At 41.0% G+C, this 22167-nt stretch overlaps 1 protein-coding gene across 2 annotated transcripts in view; it reads right to left on the reverse strand.

The window, feature by feature from the left end:
* Positions 1 to 29: 29 nt before the first annotated feature.
* Positions 30 to 22167, reverse strand: part of MINDY2 (MINDY lysine 48 deubiquitinase 2) — an 80715-nt gene continuing 58577 nt past the window's right edge. Inside the window, exons 7-9 of one of the 2 annotated variants that reach the window (XM_017896373.1) lie at positions 7993 to 8166; positions 3850 to 4044; positions 30 to 1406 (exon numbers count right to left, since the gene is read on the reverse strand). In XM_017896373.1, the coding sequence (XP_017751862.1) occupies positions 1281 to 1406; positions 3850 to 4044; positions 7993 to 8166 (495 nt within the window). In that variant the 3' untranslated portion in view covers positions 30 to 1280. Of the gene's footprint in view, positions 1410 to 3849; positions 4045 to 7992; positions 8167 to 22167 lie in introns of both variants that reach the window. The other variant, XM_017896366.1, reaches the window with a different exon arrangement.

A 22167-nucleotide genomic window follows, 5' to 3' on the forward strand; every position in this document is an offset into this window, starting at 1 on the left:
GATCTCGGCTCACTGCAACCTCCGCCTGTCGGGTTCAAGCAATTCTCCTGCCTCAGCCTCCTGAGTAGCTGGGACTACAGGCGCCCGCCACCATGCCCGGCTGATTTTCTGTATTTTTAGTAGAGATGGGGTTTCACCATGTTGGTCAGGCTGGTCGTGAACTCCTGACCTCAGGTGATCCGCCCGCCTTGGCCTCCCAAAGTGTTGGGATTACAGGCGTGAACCACTGCGCCCAGCCCTCTCAGATTTTTATTAATGTCTTTTCACAAGACACAGAGATTATCTCTAACTTCCTTTCAGAAATGTGCTTTTTCATTGGTTTTAATAAGTACATTTAATTTTCTAGCAATAAACATGACTTAAAATTTAAGGTTCAAGGTAATACTAGAAAAAGGTAGACACTGAACTATCTGCTTTTCTACATCCCCATATTTACAAGGCCTAGCATCCACTGTGCTTTCCTCCATGTACTCAATCACATTGTCAATAAATAGTAACTGTGGTCCAGGTTACCTATGATAAAGACTCCAAAATTCCTCAAAATTTTACAACACTACAAAGTCATTAATATCTGATATTGATAGGTTATAAGTATTAGTGTTATGCAACCTTTTGCTATTGGAAAAGAAATACAAATCTTTATTTTTGCTATCTAAATTAAATCTAAGCTCCATGATCAGTTCTCAAGATAACACCTAAAATGTACATTCCTAAATAAAAGTAAAGCTGTTTAAGGGCTGAACTAGTCCAATATACAATTAAGGGTTATTTATTCCTATTATTTTGTTTGTTTTTGTTTTTTTTGAATCCCTATGTTAAACCCGTGGTTTCTCATGGATTAGATCATAATTTAACATTGTAAAATTTCAGAAACTATTGTGCTAATATTTAGATTTCAGGAAGGAATCAGACTAAATCAATTACCTCCATTCACTGTTAGAACAGAAGATATAATAGCTTACTAACTGATATGAGTTATGAATGTCACTATGACACAAAATTTGCTGTGATTTGTTTACCTGGCTACAAGTGCAGTATTTTTCATGAATGACAACACACAGCATTTCCAACTTGTAACACGAAACTCCAGCTCATAAAGAGTGTATTGTGTGACTTGAAAAAGTCTGATTGTAACTAAGTAACAACCTTTCCCCTGAAAAAACATGAACAAAATCCATTGGGAAATCAGGCACAGACGGTATTGATCGGTTTTTCTTCCTTTCCTCCTGTGGTTTTGTTTCTCAAGACATATAGGTGGTTCCAACAGAAGCCAACACTTGTTACAAAATAACACAGCTATTTTTTTCCTTTTCTTTTTCTTTATCTTTTTCTCGCAGTTCCTTCCGTTTACGTTCACTATTCCCAGATTGTCTTCCACTTGATGGAGAGGCTTGTGCTGGCTGGCCCTGCTTTAAGAAAAATACACAGGAAAAAATTAATCTAAGGGACTTATTCATGGTTATACAGAAAGAAAAACCGTAACAGTGGAAGGAATCACTGATGGAAAAAGAAGCTAGCTATTGGTATACAGATTTGTTATATTACGTGGTATCTGAGCAGTTGTCTCTACCATTCTGCATATAATTAATGTATTCATTATTCTAAATAAATAAAATTTCCTTTTTTTTTTTGAGACAGAGTCATGCACCGTTGCCCAGGCTGGAGTGCAATGGCACAATCTTGTCTCACTACAACCTCTGCCTCCTAGGTTCAAGAGATTCTCCCGCCTCGGTCTCCCAAGTAGCTGGGATTACAGGTGCCTGCCACCACGCCCGGCTAACTTTTTGTATTTTTAGTAGAGACGGGGTTTCACTATGTTGGCCAGGCTGGTCTCAAATTCCTGACTTCGTGATCCGCCTACCTTGGCCTCCCAAAGTCGGTATTTCAAACAGTAAATAACGTAAGATTATATTGCCTAAAGTCAACTTGAAGACACATTTGTCAAAAGTTTAGAAAATGTTAAAGAAAGTGACACCTTTTGATAAACTATAATAGTTCTTCAAAACCTCATTAAATTCCATAATAAACAGATTGTTTTTTTTTCTTTTTTTCAGATGGAGTCTCAGTCTGTTAGGCTGGAGCACAGTGGCACGATCTCAGTTCACTGCAACCTCTGCCTCCTAGGTTCAAGAGATTCTCCTGCCTCAGTCTCCTGAGTAGCTGGGACTACAGGTGCATGCCACCACGCCCAACTAATTTTTTATATTTTTAGTAGTGGCAGGGTTTCATCATATTGGCTAGGCTGGTCTCGAACTCCTGACCTTGAGATCCACCTGTCTTGGCTTCCCAAAGTGCTGGGATTACAAGCGTAAGTCACTGCACCCAGCCATAATAAACAGATCTTAAAAGGAGAAAAGAACCCCTGAGAATTGGGAGTGTGGAATAAGTGTATTTAGTGAAATAAGACACTTTTTGAGTGAAAAGCTAGGCATAACGTGGTAGGATTTAACTATTAAGCTTGGAGTAGTCAATATTTGAGCTAGAAATAGAAATTTTATACTTATTTTAATGGGGACTTCTATATTTAGTTTTATGAGACTTAAAAGGGCATCTTGCTTTTTTTGTATGCCCAAATCAGAATTTCTTGTATATCTGAATCAAAAGGAACAGTCTAGGCCAGGCACGGTGCCTCATGCCTATAATCCCAGCACTTTGGGAGGCCAAGGTGGGTGAATCCCTTGAGGTCAAGAGTTTGAGACCAGCCTGGCCATCTCTACTAAAAATACAAAAATTAGCTGAGCGTGGTGGCACACACCTGTAATCCCACCTACTTGGGAGGCTGAGGTAGGAGAATTGCTTGAACCCATGAGGCGGAGGTTGCAGAGAGCCGAGATTGCACCACTGCACTCTAGCCTAGGCGTCAGAGTGAGGCTCCATCTGAAAAAAAAAAAAGAACAGCAGTCTGGCATGGTATACATATAAAAGGAGGGGAATATTTTTAACTTAATGAAATGAGATTTAACATGTAGAATCTCACCATTGTATTTTAAGTGCTTTAAACTGTTTACGGAAAGTGAAAAGTAGGGAGATGTCAACCTTTGTTGAATACCTAGTACATGTTAAACACTGGGCTAAGCCCTAATATTATTTGTTCTTCACAACAAACTTAAGAGTTCTTCTATTTTACAGATAGGGAAAATGAGGCGAAGAGAGGCAGAGGACGGCATCCAAGAGATTGCAACTAGAAGGAAAGACAGGAGCAGGAAATACAAATCCACATTTATCTGGATCCAAAGTCTATATTTTTTCTAGTACTACCTCATACTGCCCTCTAGTTGATAGAAAGGACTTCGTCCAAATTGACTTATTTTCTTTGCAGCTATTACGAATTTTAGAAATAAATTTGAAAATCAGAATCTCAGGAGAAAATATTTTACCAAACGAGATACAAGCTTAGGACAATGTCATAAAATCCATGGGTGCTAAATTCCTAACAAAATTGAAGAGTTAATACCTAATTTAAAATTTTTTATCTCAAGTGAAATTTTCTGTTAAAGTGATTTTCCTTTTTTTTTTTTTTTTTTTTTTGGAGAAGGAGTCTTGTTCTGTCATCCTGATTGGAGTGTAGCGGCACAATGTCAGCTCACTGCAACCTCTGCCTCCCAGGTTAAGCAATTCTCCTACCTCAGCCTCCCGAGTAGCTGGGATTACAAGTGTTCACCACCACGCCTGGCTAATTTTTGTATTTTTAGTAGAGACAGGGTTTTGCCATGTTGGCCAGGCTGGTCTCGAACTCCTGGCCTCAAGCAATCTGCCTGCCTCGGCCTCCCAAAGGGCTGGGATTACAGGTGTGAGCCACTGCACCCAGCCGTGATCATCACATTTAAAACTCAGAACACTAGTTTTTACCTGAGCCTGTGTAGAAGCAGCAGCAGCAGCAGCTGCTGCTTGTTCCTGTTCCTGATAGTATTGAGAAGCCCGTCTGTCCTCTTCCTCTTGGAGTTTCTTTGCTAGTTCCAAATCACTGATTCCTTCTGGGATTTGTTCCCAATTGATCTCTTGGCTCTGCTGTTCTTGTTGTAGAGATAATGCCATAAGATAATCCTAAGAAATTAAAGTATAACCATCATTAACCATGAGATTTTGCCGAAGAATGAATGACTGCAAATATAGATGTTATATCTATAAAGCTGTAAGAATGGCTTTAAAAAAATATACCATGCCTGGGCAATATAGCAAGACCCTGTCTACAAAAAAAGTTTAAAAATCAGCCAGGTGTGGTGATGTACACCTGTAGTCCTAGCTACTTGGGAGGCTGAGGCAGGAGGATTGCGTCAGCCCAGGAGTTTGAGGTTATAGTGAGTTATGATCTCCTCACTGCACTCCATCCAACATGGATGACAGAGACCCTGTCTATAAAAATGAATAAAAACAAAAAAAGAAAAAGAAAACAATATAAAATGACAAAATAATTAAAATAAAAAACATTTTATTTTAAATATTAAAATGACAGTTACCTTCCTAAGTATTTCCCTTGGGGAGCTATGAACTTATTTCAGTGATTCTGTCATTGTTCTAAATATTTTTGGAGGCCAGGCGCGGTGGCTCACACCTGTAATCCCAGCACTTTGGGAGGCCAAGGCAGGTGGATCGCTTGAGCCCAGGAGTTCGAGACCAGTCTGGCCAATATGGTGAAACCCCATCTCTATGAAAAACACAAAAATTAGCCAGGTGTGGTGGTGCACACCTGTAATTCCAGCTACTCAGGAGGCTAAGGCAGGAGAATCACTTGAACCTGGGAGGCGGAGGTTGCAGTGAGCCAAGATCATGCCACCGCACCCCAGCCTGGGCGACGCAGCAAGACTCGTTGCAAAAAAAAAAAAAACTGGGGGGAACGTATTTGAAATTTTTTTTGGAAGCCATATATAGGCAGCCAAGAAAGCTAAAAACAAAACAAAAAGTAGAGGGGAGTCAGGTACAACGGCACACACCTATAATCCCAGCACTTTGGGAGGCTGAGGCGGGTAGGCTGCTTGAGCCCAGGAGTTTGAGACCAGCCTGAGCAACATGGCAAAACTCTATTTCTGCAAAAAACACACAAAAAAATTAGCTGGGCATGGTGATGCATGCCCGTGGTCCCAGCTACTAGGTAGGGGAGGCTGAGGTGGGAGGATCACTTGAGCCCAGAAAGTTGAGGCTGCAGTGAGCTGTGATCACACCATTGCACTGTAGCCGAGGTAACTGAGACCCTGTTTCATGTATAAATAAATAAGTACATTGGTTTAAAGAATTTTAAAAAGTTCCCCATTTACAAAAGAAACACATGCTTATAGGCAATTCAGACAAAACTGAAAACCATAAATAACAAAGTTTAAATCACCATAATATCATTACACAGAGATAACTACTGTTAACAGTAGTTTATTATTATTTTTCTACATTCCCATACAAATTCAAACCAACCCTCTGAAACTACTGCAATGTTTTCTTTTCCATTTAGTGTCCTAAAAGTCTTCTGTTTAAAAACATAAGAATTTCCCAAGATTATTAAATATTCTTCTAAAAGATGATTTTTAAAGACAACACAGTAGCCATCATATAGTCTTACTCAATTATTTAACCATCTCCTCCCTACTCCCATGTACACACTCAGATTACTTTCTATCAGAAAAAGTGCATTTTGGTCAAGCGTTAACTTAATATCCACTTTATTAAGAGTCGGTGCTGACTAAAATTTGACCAGTCTGTGTACCTCCTCCCCCACCTACCCTCAAAATAAGATAATTTTAAATGATACAGAGGATGGGTAAACGGTTTTTGCCTGTGGCCAGGTGCGGTGGCTCATGCCTGTAATCCCAGCACTTTCGGGGGCCAAGGCAGGCAGATCACTTGAGCCCAGGAGTTCGAAACCAGTGTGGGTAACATGGCGAAACCCTGCCTCCAGTAAAAATACAAAAATTAGCCAGGTGTGGTGGCACATGCCTGTAGTCCCAGTTACTCGGGAGGCTGAGGTGAGAGAATTGCTTGAGCCTGGGAGGTGGAGGTTGCAGTGAGCCAAGATCGCACCAGTGTACTCCAGCCTGGGTGACAGAGTGAGACCCCGTCTCAAAAAATAAAAAAGGTTGTTGCCTATAAAGATCTTGTCATACATATAGCATGACTATCTCATGGATATAAAGATACAAAGAATTTGTCCTTCAAGTTCTTCTGAATTCTTCAAACTCTGCTCTTTACGAAGCCTCATGGTCTTGAATCCACCTCTTCCTTGCTGCTTCCAGATAACAATCTCAACACCTTATCTGGACTACTGTGACAATCTATTGCTTTGCCTTCATTCCTCTGCTTCAATTTTTTCTTGGCTCACTGCAACCTCCGCTTCCCGGGTTCAAGCGATTCTCCTGCCTCAGTCTCCCGAGTAGCTGAGACTATACAGGTACATGCCACCATGCCCAGCTAATCTTTTGCATTTTTTAAATTAGAGACGGGGTTTCACTATGTTGGCCAGGATGGTCTTGATCTCCTGACCTTGTGATCGGCCCGCCTTGGCCTCCCAAAGTGCTGGGACTATAGGTGTGAGCCACTGTGCCTCGCCTTTTTGGTTTTTTTTTGAGACAGACTCTTGCTCTGTCACCCAGGTTGGAGTGCAATGGCACGATCTTGGCTCACTGCAACTTCTGCCTCCTGGGTTCAAGCGATTCTCTCACCTCAGCCTCCCAAGTAGCTGGGGTTACAGGTGCGCACCACCACACCTGGCTAATCTTTGTATGTTTAGTAGAGACAGGGTTTCGCGATGTTGGCCAGGCTGGTCTTGAACTCCCAATCTCAGGTGATCCACTCACCTCAACCTCTCAAAGTGCTGGGATTATAGGAGTGAGCCACCATGCCTGGCCCAATATTTTTTATATATAATATAACGCTTAGAAAAATCCCGCATATTTCTCATAACATTTAAAACGCAATACCCGTGTATAGCTTCTGAAGGAAAATGAGCACAATGACTTTCAGAACTGTTTTTCAAAGAAAAGTCCTAGAAAGATGCATATTTGTTTGAATTAAATATTCTTTTGTGTATTTGATACCTGCTCTTCAAATTGCCATTATAGAACTTAACATATAACATGCTTGGTCAAATATCTGCCTCCCCTACTAGGCTCAGCATCTTTAAGGACAGGACTGAATGATTTATCTTTGTATCCCTAGGACCTAATTATCGTGCCAGGAATACAACTCCTCACTGAATATTGGCTAATTGAACAGTCTTTGTGCACTTAAATTGTTATGAGTAAAATATATGCCAACTGTTTAATATGACCATATTTTTGCTTTAGTCAGGGAAGAATTCACATCACCATGATGCCTCTAATAATAAACAGACCTGTGGCTCCAAGCCTGCCCACTTATGGCAGGCAAATATCTCATCTGTCAAAAAAAAAAAAAAATCTCATCTGTCTCATTTCTAAATGCAAGTTCTATTCACTAGTGCGTCTCCTGCTATAAATGTCTACTCCTCCTTACCTTGGCCTCTTAAGGTTTAGAATATCCACCCATTCTTTATACAGTATGTGCTACCTTCCAGATTCTCTCTCCTCTACTTTTTCTAACTAGTCAAAATATAGCTCAGATATGTGCTCATCTCTTCATCTTTACCACCCAAGGCTAAGCCATCATCAGCTCTTGCTTGGACTGCTTAGACCTGTATCTCTGCTTAGACCTGTATCCTTCCTATGTATTCTCCAAATAGCAGTCTTTTAAAAAGGTAAAGAAGATCCCATCACTTCCATGTTTAATGCTTGACATAGCTTCCCTACTGCAATTAGAATAAAATTCAAACTTCTCACCATGACCTTCACAGTTCAATATGATCTGGCCTTCTGCACCAAAGTACATAATTAACGTACATGTAGAATGATCACCAACTATTCAGGAAGTGTCAGGAAAATTTCACAAGTATATTGATGAATTAATCTTTAGTTGAAAAATTTTGGATAACTGAATTCACATTTGAAAAAAATCAGCATTTTAAGCACTATAAAGAAGACAAGACAAATTTACCTGATCTATCTGATCTTGTTGTCCTTTGTATACAGTTTCAGGATCTGAAGGAGGCCGAAGATGAAATTCTGAGTCACAGAAATTTCCATCACCATCTACGTTGTGTAGGCTTTCCCAAACAACTTTTTCTTCAGTAAGAAACCCCTGGTCCGTTACCAACAAATACAGTTGACCCTTAATAAGAAGTAACAAAAGAAAAAAGACTGTTGAATTGATCAAAACTAGTAATATAATATTTAAGGAAAGTTTTATAATCTGTATCTTCAGAATGTATTAAACATTCCTACTGTTTAGATCTGTACAACACGATAAATAGACCAAGTAGATATTTTACTTCCTCAAATCCACTCGGCTTTGAATATAGTTTTTAATTGGCACACTACACTATAACAAGAAATAAGAGCTCTTGGCATGCTCAGCTAATGTATGACTTATAAACACCTTTGGGGGGTTTATAATCTCATTTCACAAAATAGAAAAACACCACACAAATTCCTGAAAAATATATTACAGTCACAAAAAATGATACCATGTTGCCTTTTTTTTCCCCAATTAAGCCTATATGACTAATCCAATCCATACCAATTTTTCCTTTCTCTGCACCATTAGTTACTCTTGTTTTATACACCAATAATACTTTGTACCTACTCTGTATTATCAGTGTACTTCTTTTGTATACCAATAATACAGATACAATGCAATCGTTTTGTACTTGTTTTGTATCACCAAATTGCCCAGTATTGATTGTATTTTCCTGCCTTATCCCATAGCCTCTGTACCTGCATACAAATTATTTTTTTTAATTTTTGTGGATACATAGTAGGTGTGTGTGTTTGTGGGTTGATTTTTTTTTTTTTTGAGAAGGAGTCTCACTTTGTCACCCAGGCTGCAGCACAGTGGTGCGATCTCAGCTCACTGCAACCTCCCCCTCCAGGGTTCAAGTGATTCTTCTGCCTCAGCCTCCTGAATAGCTGGGACTACAGGCATGCACCACCACGACCGGCTAATTTTTTGTATTTTTAGTAGAGATGGGGTTTCACCGGGTTAGCCAGGATCGTCACGATCTCCTGACCTCGTGATCTGCCTGCCTCAGCCTCCCAAAGTGCTGGGATTACAGGCGCGAGCCACCGCGCCCAGCCTACGTGGTATTTTGATACACGCATGCAATGCATAACAATCACGAGGGTAAATGTGGTATCCATCCTCTCAAACACTTACTGCTTGTGTTACAAACAATCCAATTACACTCTTTTAGTTATTTTAAAATATGAAATTAAATTATTTTTGACTATACTCACACTCTTGTATTAGCAAATGCTAGGTCTCACTCATTCTGTTTTTTTTTTTTTTTTTTTTAACATCCATTAACCATCCATCCCGCCTGCCTCCAAATACCCATCCCAGCCTCTGGTAACTATCATTCTACTCTCTTATCTCCAGGAGTTCAATTGTTTTAATTTCTAGCTCCAAAAAATAAGAAAGAACATGCGCAGTGTGTCTTTCTGTGCCTGGCTTATCTCACTTAACATTATGACCTCCAGTTCCATCCATGTTGTTGCAACTGACAGGATGTCATTTTGTTTTGTGTGTGAATAGTGCTCCATTGTGTTTGTGTACCACATTTTCTTTATCCACTTGTTTGTCAATGGACACAGTTTGATTCCAAATCTTGTCTAGTGCAAATAGTGCTGCAATAAACATGATACCTCTTTGATACACTGATTTCCTTTCTTTTGGGTATATTCTTAGGAGTGGCATTGCTGGATTCGATTTTTAGTTTTTTGAGGAACCTCTAAACTGTTCTCCATAGTGGTTGTACTGATTTATATTCCCATCGACAGTGTATGAGGGTTCCCTTTTCTCCATATCTTCACAAACATTTGTTATTGTCTGTCTTTCGGAAAAAAGACATTTTAACTGGGGTAAGATGATATCTCATAGTTTTGATTTGCATTTCTCAGATGACCAGTGATGTTCAGCACCTTTTCACATACCTGTCTGCCATTTGTATGTCTTTTTTCTTTAAGATGGAGTCTCACTCTGTTGCCCAGGCTGGAGTGCAGTGGCATGATCTTGGCTTACTGCAACCTCCATCTACCAGGTTCAAGTGATTCTCCTGTCTAAGGCTCCTGAGTAGCTGGGATTACAGGTGCCCACCACCACACCTGGCTAATTTCTGTATTTTTAGTAGAGATGGGGTTTCACCATATTGGCCAGGCTGGTCTCGAATTCCTGACCTCAAGTGATTTGCCCACCTTGGCCTCCCAAACTGCTGGGATTACAGGTGTGAGCCACCACACCTGGCCCCATTTGCATGACTTCTTTTGAGAAATGTCTATTGAAATCATTTTGCCATTTTAAATTTGATTTAACTAATGAGATTTTTTTTTTTTTCCCTAGAGAGCTGTTATATATTCTGATTATGAATCCCTTGTCACATGGGTAGTTTGCAAATGTTTTCTCCCATTTGGTGGGTTGTCCCTTCATATTTTTTTTTTTTTTTTTTTTTTAGGCAGAGTCTTGGTCCCACTCTGTCGCCCAGGCTGGAGTGCAGTGGTGTGATCTCGGCTCACTGCAACCTCAGCTTCCTGGGTTCTAGCGACTTTCCTGCCTCAGACCCAAGTAGCTGCAACTACAGGAGCAAACCACCACGCCTGGCTAATGTTTGTATTTTTAGTAGACAGGATTTCGCCATGTTGGCCAGGCTGGTCTCGAACTTCTGAGCTCAGGTAATCCTCCCACCTCAGCCTCCCAAAGTGCTGGGATTACAGGCATAAGCCACCACACCCAGCCACTTTGTTGAAGGTATCCTTTGCTGTGCAGAATTTTTTTAACTTGATATGGTCCCATCTGTCCACTTTCACTTTGGTTGCCTATGCTCGTGGGGTATTACCCAAGAAATCTTTGCTCACTTCAGTGTCCGAGAAAGTGTCTCCAGTGTTTTCTTTTAGTCATTTCATAGTTTGAGGTTTTGGATTTAAGTCTTTATTCCTTTTTTTTTTTTTTTTTTTGAGACAGTCTCGCTCTTGTCACCCAGGCTGGAGTGCAGTGGTACGATCTTGGCTCACTGCAAGCTCTCCATTCTCCTGCCTCAGCTTCCCGAGTAGCTGGGACTACAAGCACCCGCCACCACGCCAGCTAATTTTTTTTAATTTTTAGTAGAGACGGGGTTTCACTGTGTTAGCTAGGATGGAATCGATCTCCCGACCTCGTCATGATCCACCTGCCTCGGCCTCCCAAAGTGCTGGGATTACAGGCATGAGCCACCACGCCCGGCCTTTTTTTTTTTTTTTGAGACAGAGTCTCGCTCTGTCGTCTAGGCTAGAGTGCAGTGGTGTGACCCCAGCTCATTGCAACCTCTGCCTCCCAGGTTAAAGGAATTTTCCTGCTTCAGCCTTCCAAATAGCTGGGATTATAAGCATGCACTACCACACCCAGCTAATTTCTGTGCTTTTGATAGATACAGGGTTTCACCATGTTGGCCAGGATGGTCTAGAACTCCTGACCTCAAGTGATACATCCGCCTTGGCCTCCCAAAGTGCTGGGATTATAGGCGTGAGCCTGTAGAGGCGCCTGACCGCTTTAGTCCGTTTTGGCTTGATTTTTGTATGTGAGATATGGGAGTCCAGTTTCATTTTTCTGCATGTGGATATCCAGTTTTCCCAGTACCATTTATTGATGAGACTCTTCCTTCCCCAATGTATGTTCTTGGCACCTTTGTTGAAAATGAGTTCATTGTAGGTGTATGGATTTGTTTCTGGGTTCTGTGTTCTGTTCCATTAGTCTATGTGTCTGTTTTCATGCAAGTGCCATGCTGTTTTGGTTACTATAGCTCTGTAATATAATTTGAAGTCAGGTAATGTGATTCCTCCAGTTTTATTCTTTTTGCTTCGGATAGCTTTGGCTACTCTGGCTGTTTTGTGGTTCTATATAAATTTTAGGATTTTTAAAGTATTTCTTTGAAGAATGTCATTTATATTTTTATAGGGATTGCATTGTATGTGTAGATTGCTTTGGGTAGTACAGAGATTTTTAACAATACTGATTCTTCCAATACATGAACATAGATCATCTTTCCATTTTTTGGTGTCCTCTTCAATTTCTTTTTTGAGATGGAGCCTCTGTCATCCAGGCTGGAGTGCAGTGATATCACAGCTCACTGGAGCCTTGAGCTTTTGGGCCCAAATAATCCTCCCACCTCAGCCTCCAGAGTAGCTAGGACTATAGGCATGCGCCACCATATCTGGCTAATTTTTTATTTTTTCTAGAGATGGGGTTTTTCTGTGTTGCCCAGGCTGGTCTCAAACCCCTGGGCTTAAGCAATCTGCCTGCTTGGGCTTCCCAAAGTGCTGGGATTACAAGTGTGAGCCACCATGCCTAGCCTTCCTAACATATTTTTAATACCCAGCTTGGGTCTACCTCATCCTATGACAATTTAAGAGAAAAACAAAAAGTCCTTTCCAGCTAATTTTCCAGTGAGTAGATCTGACCCTTCCTTCTCTTTATACTTATCACAACTCATTTCAACATATCATTTAATATTATATAATGTCTCCGTTTTACAATTTATGTAGATCATATATTAACTGGCTATTTTCCAACCATAATCTTATTAGTAATTTTTCCCCAGATGATGCTTTAGGATGAGGGTTCTTCTCTTTTTTTTGAAACAAAGTCTTGCTCTGCAACCCAGGTTTTTTAGCACAGTTGGGTAATCTTGGCTCATGGCTCCGCCTCCCAGGTTGAAGTGATTCTTGTGCCTCAGCCTCAATAGTAGCTGGGACTCCAGGGGCACGCCACCACACAGAGCTAATTTTTGGTAGAGTCAAGGTTTTGCCATGTTGGCCAGGCTGGTCTTGAACTCCTGGCCTCAAGTGATCCGCCCACCTCAGTCTCCCAAAGTGTGGGGATTACAGGCATGAGCCACAGCACCCAGCCACATGAGTGTAAGTTTTAACTAAAAGGGTATTCCTTTCTTGGTACAGCTGATCTGTCTTCTCATAGATCATCAGCCTCAATTTCCTCCTTAGATTTTGATATTTATTTTTTGCTGGTGGCGGTTTTTTTTTTGAGACAGAGTCTTACTCTATCACCTAGGCCGGAGTGCAGTGGCACGATCTCGGATCACTGCACCCTCCGCCTCCCAGGTTCAAGTGATTCTTGTGCCTCAGCTTCCCGAGTAGCTGGGATTACATGCACTCGCCACCACCCCTGCTGATTTTGTATTTTTAGTAGAGACGGGTTTTCACCATGTTGGCCAGGCTGGTCTCGAACTCCTGATCTCAGGTGATCCACTGCCTCAGCTTCCCAAAGTGCTGGGATTACAGGCATGAGCCACTGTGCCCCGCCTGACATTTATTTTTTTAAAAAACTATAACTGATTCACTCTCAACAATGCAGATTATTAGTCAAAAGTTCCTTTATGTAATTATAGCATAGAATAGCAAAATATCTGTGACTATAGTACTAGTTTAGGCCCATCTGATCCTGAGAGTCTACGGTTAAATCACTATCAAGAATATTTCTTGCATTGATATTCCAGCACTTTTGCTACATTATGCAGTCAATGCTTTCTTAAGACTCAAATTTTCCAATTTCATTCATCAGTTTTTAAAATACTGAAAAATTTCACAAATAATAATAATATAGAATAGGTTTTAATGCATTAAATTCTTAATTATGTATTAGTTCATATTATATAAAATGTCATATTGTCACAATTTGTAAATTTATAAAATATTATTAAATTTGACAAGTTTTCTTCATCAATTTACAAATTGTGATGATATTGTCAGGTATGTTGTTAATACAAGTAACTACTCTATGTAGAATTAATTTACGAGGGTATTTTTATATAGAATAGGTTTTCATTCAGTGTTCTTTTGTGATCCAATATGGAGGAAAGCACTGGCTAAATATTTTTGGTTAACAAACTTGGATTCAAATTACTTAACATCTCTAGGTCGCGTGTGGTGGCTCATGCCTGTAATCCTAGCACTTTGGGAGGCTGAAGTGGGCATATCACTTGAGGTCAGGAGTTTGAGACCTCCCTGGCGAATATGGTGAAACCCCGTCTCTACTAAAAATACAAAAAGCCAGGTATAGTGGTATGTGCCTGTAGTCTCAGCTACTTAGGAGGCTGCGGCAGGAGAATCGCTTGAACCCAAGAGATGGAGGATCCAGTGAGCCAAGATTGTGCCACTGTACTCCAGCCTGAGCGACAGAGCGAGACTGTCTCAAAACAAACAAACAAACAAACACCAAAAAACCTTTAAAAAATTACTTAACATCTCTAGACTTTAGTTTTTTCTTCTTAGAAATTTTGAAGTTTCTAAGGTACTTTATAATTTGAAAATGTATACATTTCTAAGAGAGTTTTTCTAAAGTATTTTAAGTACTCAAAAATGAACTTACTACTCCTACTTAACAAATGTAGCCTTATCCACAAAGCACTTATTATCCACCCAGAGAGGCAGTGAAGCATAGCTGTTGACTTGAAAGTCAAGTTGAGAGTGGACTTGAAAGTCAGATTGGAAATGCTTATAAGCTAAGTGGTCTTGGGCAAGTTACTTAGGGTCTTTACGTCTTCCCTCAGCTATTAAGTGGTAATAATAATATCTGCTCCTCACAAAGGAGTTGTGAAGGTTAAATGAAATCAATATAAAATGCTTAATAAAGTACAAGGCCCCTAATTACTTCATTAACAGAAGATATATTCATGAATATCATCTAAATCGATCTCAATTTCTGTGTCTATCTGCTTCTGTCTCCTATTTAAGAGAAAAAGATGAATCTCTCTGCTTGTAGTATGGAATCATCACTTTCCTTATTCCAGTTTCCAAATTCCCCCCCACCTTTCAATTTAAAAAGTGACAATTTTGATATATCAACCAGCTTTAAAATAACTAAATTTAATAAATTGTTACTTAAATGTAGCATTCTGTGGAAAAAAATTTCTACTATAGCATTAGTCAAAGAGGAAATAGAATAAACAAATTTATTTCTTTAACATGGTTTTAGTATTTATTCAGAATTGTACCTCTTTCTAAACTACTTTTCACTTCTAATCCCTAAACATAAAGTAAAAAAGCAAACAAAACCAACCTCATACCATCTGGCTGAGTTCATGGTAAAAAAATAACAACACAACAACCAAACTCAAAAACCTTGGGACTGAATATGCTTCAGAGAGATGTCAGTAATTGAAAACCAAGAGACAGGGGAAACAGTTATGACATGAATATGAAGGTTGATATGGTAAAAGGACAATCAAGGAGTCATAATAGGAAAAGAGCTATGCAGATATCATTATATGAATCAAACATCTAGAAGCTATGTAATCTAGACAGGGGCCATGTAATCTTAGTGAAGAGCAAGCAGAAGTTATCAGAGGGTGGTGAAGGCGGGCCATGAAAATGAAATGGAACAACTAGATCTAGGATACAGAATTAGGTAAGGATAGGAATCCAACAGTCATGATCATATGTATAATACGAAAAGCTAAACTAACTTAAACGGGTCTGCTTCTAGAACAGAAATGGTTTATTTACAACCTATCCTTATACTTTCAAATTTCCTGCATGGATAAATAGTCATCTCACTATCTAGACCCACAGGAATAGTCCTGAAAGCATTTGCCCTCTTATGGTCTCCTCACTCTGCTCGTAGAAATCAATCCAGTTATGCTGTTGAAAACCACAGATCAGCCGGGCGCGGTGGCTCACGCCTGTAATCCTAGCACTTTGTGAGGCCGAGGTGGGTGGATCACCTGAGGTTGGGAGTTCAAGATCAGCCTGGCCAACATGGTGAAACCCCATCTCTACTAAAAAATACAAAAAATTAACTGGGTGCAGTGGCGTGCACCTATAATTCCAGCTACTTGGGAGGCTGAGGCAGGAGAACCGCTTGAACCCAGGAGGCAGAGGTTGCAGTGAGCTGAGATCATGCCACTGCACTCTAGCCTGGGCTACAGACCGAGAATTTGTCTCAAAAAAAGAAAAAAAAAAAGCACAGATCTTCAGGCTGGGCGTGGTGGCTCACGCCTGTAATCCCAGCGCTCTGGGAGGCCGAGGCAGGTGGATCACCTGAGGTCAGGAGTTCGAGACCAGCCTGATGAACATGGTGAAACCGTGTCTCTATTAAAAGTACAAAATTAGCGAGGCGTGGTGGCGTGCACCTGTAATCCCAGCTACTTGGGAAGCTGAGGCAGAAAAATTGCTTGAACCCGGGAGGCAGAGGTTGCAGTGAGCCGAGATCACACCATTGCACTCCAGGCAGGGCAACAAGAGTGACATTCTGTCTCAAAAAAAAAAAAAAAAAAGGCATAGATCTTTATAGAATCATGAGCCTCCCAAAGTGTTGGGATTACAGCCGTAAGCCACTGTATCTGGCCCCCAAATTAGCCGGACATGGTGGTACGTGCCTATAATCCCAGCTACTCGGGAGTCTGAGGCATGAGAATCTCTTGAACCTGGGAGGCGGAGGTTGCAGTGAGCCAAGATCATGCCATTGCACTCTAGCCTGGGTAACAGAATGAAAGTGTCTCACACACACAAAATAAAAATAAAAAAAATAGGCCAGGTGCGGTGGCTTATGCCTGTAATCCCAGCACTTTGGGAGGCCAAGGCGGGCAGATCACGAGGTCAGAAGATCGAGACCATCCTGGCTAACACGGTGAAATCCCATCTCTACTAAAAATACAAAAAAAAAAATTAGCCGGGCGTGGTGGCGGGCGCCTGTAGTCCTAGCTACCCGGGAGGCTAAGGCAGGAGAATGCTGTGAACCTGGGAGGCGGAGCTTGCAGTGAGCTGAGATTGTGCCATTGCACTCCAGCCTGGGCGACAGAGCGAGACTCCATCTCACAAAAAATAAAAAAATAAAAAATAAAAAATAAATACAATAGTGAGGTCAACGTGTATTTTCCAAGGATGATCCACCCAGTTTAATTGTAGAAGACCAGGTGGATGTACAAGGAAAGAAGTGATACAAATAACAGCAGAAATTAGGGCTATTCCTATTTGTTGCCAATGGATAGATGAGGAATAAAAAGTTTAATGAAGAGTTCATGGAGGATATTATTACAACTAATAACTAACAGAGATGGATTTCACTTTGCTAATAATGAAAGAAACACAAAGGTATTTTTCCAGAATTTAGCAACAGTAAACCACAAAACTAGGAATGATAAGAGGACTTTCCAACAATAGGAAGTCAATTAATATCTGTGGTCGGAGAAAATGTCCTGTGCAATAAAAATCATTGTACCATATTCGTTCGGAAGTGTGAAATTGATTGGTAGATATTATTCACAAAAAACGGGTCAGTTTGATTAACACATCCATGTGACCTCATGATGGCAGAAGGCTTAAAACAGTCTGTAAAGATAAAATCAAGGCTAAACGCGGTGGCTCACGCCTGTAATCCTAGCACTTTGGGAGGCCAAGGTGGGCAGACTGCCTGAGGTCAGGAGTTCGAGACTAGGCTGGGCAACATGGCAAAACCCTGTCTCTACTAAAAATACAAAAAATTAGCTGAGCATGGTGGCACACGCCCATAATCCCAGCTACTTGGGAGGCTGAGGCATGAGAATTGTTTGAACCTGGGAGGCGGAGGTTGCAGTGAGCCAAGATTGCTCCACTGCACTCCAGCCTGGGTGACAGAGTGAGACTCTGTCTCAAAAATAAAAAACAAACAAACAAAAAAGATAAAATCAACTGTGGTAAAAATAAACAAACAGATGAAGATGAAATCATGAAGTTAATAAACAGGGAATACTTTGTCCAGGTATAGGTTTTAGAAACATTTATATACTTTTCAATGGTTTGGTGTATTAAAACACCACCTGGTGGTCCTCTAAACACCACTTTGGTGTATAGAGGGTCACCAAAAAGCCTAACCCTAGGCAGGGTGTGGTGGCTCACACCTGTAATCCCAGCACTTTGGGAGGCTGAGGTGGGTGGATTGCGTGAGGTCAAGAGTTTGAGACCAGCCTGGCCAACATGGTGAAACCCCGTCCCTACTAAAAATACAAAAATTAGCTGGATGTGGTGGCAGGCGCCTGTGATCCCAGCTACTCGGGGGGCTGAGGCAGGAGAATCACTTGAACTGGGGAGGTGGAGGTTGCAGTGAGCCAAGATTGTGCCACTGCACTCCAGCCTGGACAACAGAGTGAGACTCCATCTAAAAAATAAAAAAAACCACCCACAAAAAAAGAGTCTAACTTAACAGAGAATTTGCTCTGCTTCTATCCAATACCTTGAGATGGGAGTTACAACAGAGATGTAATACTAAACAATACCATTCATAACTAGAAAGCATGTATACCTCCCTTACCCTCTTGTCAAAGAAAAGCCCACAGCTCAAACATCTCTAGAATTCCAAAAGACTTTGGATGACAAAAGATTTTAACACACACTAAAAAAAATTAATTAAATAAATAAATATTTAAAAAACCTTTTCATAAATAGGGTTTAGTAAATTCCTATGGAAATTGGTACAACCAGTAAAGAAACTGGAGGTGACCCTTCATGGGTAATCATTTTTGTCCTGCCATCATGGACTTTCCCCTGTTGGCCTAGGTCTTGATAATGATATAATATAATCATGAATACCTGGAAGCATAAAGATCCTCTCTGAAAAGTCATAATAAAAATTAGGCCGGGCTCAGTGGCTCACGCCTGTAATCCCAGCACTTTGGGAGGTCAAGGTGGGCGGATCACTTGGAAGTCAGAGATTTGAGACAAGTCTGGACAACATGGTGCAACCCATCTCTACTAAAAAAAAAATAAGCCGGGAGTGGTGGTACCTGCCTGTAATCACAACTACTTGGGAGGCTGAGGCAGGAGAATCGCTTGAACCTAAGAGGTGGAGGTTGCAGTGAGCTGAGATTGCGCTACTGCACTCCAGTCCGGGCAACAGAGTGGTTTAAAAAAAAATCCCTAAAAAGTAGCCCCACTAACAAAATAATAGAAGTATAGATATTTATGTCTGACTGCCAGTTTATTATAGACTGGCAATTTATTATTATAAGCCCCTAGGTGTAAACACCACTGAGGTAAAGCATTCTATCTAGATGTTAAATTTGTTTGTTGCAAGTATATCTTTTTTGTTTATTTTGAGATGGAGTCTCGCTCTGTCACCCAGGCTGGAGTGTAGTGGCATGATCTCAGCTCACTGCAACCTCTGCCTCCTGGATTCAAGCAATTCTCCTGTCTCAGCCTCCTAAGTAGCTGGCATTACAGACATGCACCATCACACCCAGCTAATTTTTGTATTTTTTGAAGAGATGGGGTTTAACCACGTTAGCCAGGCTGGTCTCAAAGTCCTGACCTCAAGTGATCCACCTGCCTTGGCTTCCTAAAGTGCTGGGATTACAGGCATGAACCACCATGCCTGGCCTGAAAGTACATCTTGAATTCTGTGGGATGAAATGTATTTATATTACAGATGTTCCAAAGAGAAAGAGTTCACAGGAGTAGAAAGATGGAAAACACAGTGACCATTAAATATAATTTTTCCTTTTTTTTTTGAAACAAGGTCTTGCTCTGTCATCCAGGCTGGAGTGCAGTGGCACAATCACAGTTCACTGTAGCTTCAATCTCTTGGACTCAAACAATCCTCCCATCTCAGCCTCCCAAAGAGCTGGGATTATGGGCACACACCACCATGCCGGTTTTTTTTTTTTTTTTTTTTTAACTTTTAAAAAGTTTTTTGTAGAGGCAAGGTCTCACTTCATTGTCCATGCTAGTCTCTAACTACTGGGCTCAAGCAATCTTCCCACCTCAGCCTCTCAAAGTACTGCGAACACATGTGTGAGCCTGGCTGGTCATTAAATATAAAAGCATAAGATGTCCCTAAAAACTCAGAGTTCCTCAAAAGTAAAATGCTACAAGGCAGTAGGAAGATATGGAGGATGTAGCTTTAAAAGTAGTCATAGTTTGTCTAAAAAAGGTTTCCTTTTTTGTTTTTTTGTGGTGCCATCATGGCTCACTGCAGTCTCACCCTCCTGGGCTCAGGACTCAAGTGATCCTCCCACCTCAGCCACCGAGTAACTGGGTCTATAGGCACATACCACCACACTGGCTTACTTTTCAAAATTATTTGTAGAGATGGGGTCTTCCTATGTTGTCCAGGCTGGCTTTGAACTCTGGGTCTCAAGCGACTGTCCAGCCTTGGCCTCCCAAAGTGCTAGGATTACATGCATGAGCCACCTTGCCCAGCCTCTATTTAAAAAAATTATTATTTGTGTCCTTACTAAATTACACATTCTCTGGGGCTCAAGTTTATAAAGAGCTACAAACAACTCAGGAATTAGTAGGACAGAGTAATAGTCTTAATGCTGAACAGCCTTAATAGAACAAAGGCAAAATCCTCTCTCTGCCTTATTCCCTTAATAAGCAAATGGACACCATGCGGGAAGAACCCCTTCCCTAAATTTTATTTGGCACTTATTTAGTAATTTTAAAGTATTCCTTTAGGGGTTCTATTCTATACCAACAGCCAAAGTGTTATAGATTCTTGTAAATCAGGTAATCTGTCACTGGGTCAATGAAGAAGACATAATTTTGACCCTTATAAAGAATGCACTCATGTCTGGGTGCAGTGGCTCACACCTGTAATCCCAACACTCTGGGAGGCTGAGGTGGGCAGACTGCTTGAGCCCAGGAGCTCCACACCAGTTTGGACAACATAGGGATTATCCTGTCTCTAAGAAAAAAATTTTAATTTGCCAGGTGTGATGGCGTGCACCTGTAGTCCCAGCTGCTTCGGAGGCTAAGCCATGAGGATCGCTTGAACCCAGGAGGCAGAGGTTGCAGTGATCTGAGATTGCACCAGCGCACTCAAGCCTGGGCGACAGAGCAAGACCCTGTTTCAGATAAAAAACAAACAAACAAAAAAACACAAAAAACAGCACTCACTGGGTACTCTGTCAGAAGTAAAGCAGTGTCTTATCTAAAGACTGAGGATTGGAAAGCTGGTACAATAGGAATACAGGAAATAGAACCGAGAAGTGTAATGGAGCATAAATAATCGCCCAAATGCCCATAGGATCCCGGGAGAAAACAAGATTTGGATCATATTAAAATGGAGTTACTCTATCAAATGCAATGCATGGTCTTTGATTAGATCCTGGTTCCAACAAATCATCCATAAAACTATTTTGGGGACAAGTGGCAAATTTGAATATGGACTAGATTTTAGATATTAAGAATTATAGTAGCCACTGCGCTCCATCCTGGGTGATGGAGTGAGACCCTACCCTGTCTCAAAAAAAATAAAAAAGAATTATAGTTAAGTTTGAGATGCAATAGGCCAGGCACGGTGGCTCACGCCTGTAATCCCAGCACTTTGGGAGAACAAGGCGGGAGGATCACAAGGTCAGGAGATCAAGACCATCCTGGCTGACAGTGAAACCTCTACCAAAAATACAAAAAAATTAGCTGGGGTGTGGTAGTGGGCGCCTGTAGTCCCAGCTACTTGGGAGGCTGAGGCAGGAGAATGGCATGAACCCAGGAGGTAGAGCTTGCAGTGAGCTGAGATTGCGCCACTGCACTCCAGCCTGGGTGACAGAGCAAGACCCCATCTCAAAAATAAATAAATAAATAAATAAATAAAAATTTAAAAAAACCCAACACTTTACAAGATCTAGTCCCTGGCTATCTATTTCACCTTTCTTCATTCTTTTTATTTGCTATGCTTCAGGCACACTGACTTTCTTTTAATTCCTCAGGAGTCAAGCTCTTTCCTTCCTCAGGGCCTCCGCATACATGCTCTATCTGCTTAGTTACTCTTTTTTGGCCAACTGATTAAACTAGAAGATTCACTTTTTAGGTATCATTTTATTTTTATTTAATGAATTAATTTATTGAGACAGAGTTTTGCTCTTGTCGCCTAGGCTGGAGTGCAACAGCATGTTCTCAGTTCACCGCAACCTCCGCCTCTCAGGTTCAAGCATTTCTCCTGCCTCAGCCTCCCAGGTAGCTGGGATTACAGGCGCCCACTACCATGCTCACCTAATTTTTGTATTTTTAGTAGAGACGGGGTTTCACCATGTTGGCTAGGCTGGTCTCGAACTCCTGACCTCAGGTGATCCACCCGCCTCAGTCTCCTAAACTGCTGGAATTACAGGCATGAGCCACCGCGCCCAGCCTCAGGCATCATTTTAAATGTGACCTT

Source organism: Rhinopithecus bieti, unplaced genomic scaffold, assembly GCF_001698545.2.
Source record: "Rhinopithecus bieti isolate Rb0 unplaced genomic scaffold, ASM169854v2 scaffold_947, whole genome shotgun sequence".
Lineage (NCBI taxonomy): Eukaryota > Metazoa > Chordata > Mammalia > Primates > Cercopithecidae > Rhinopithecus > Rhinopithecus bieti.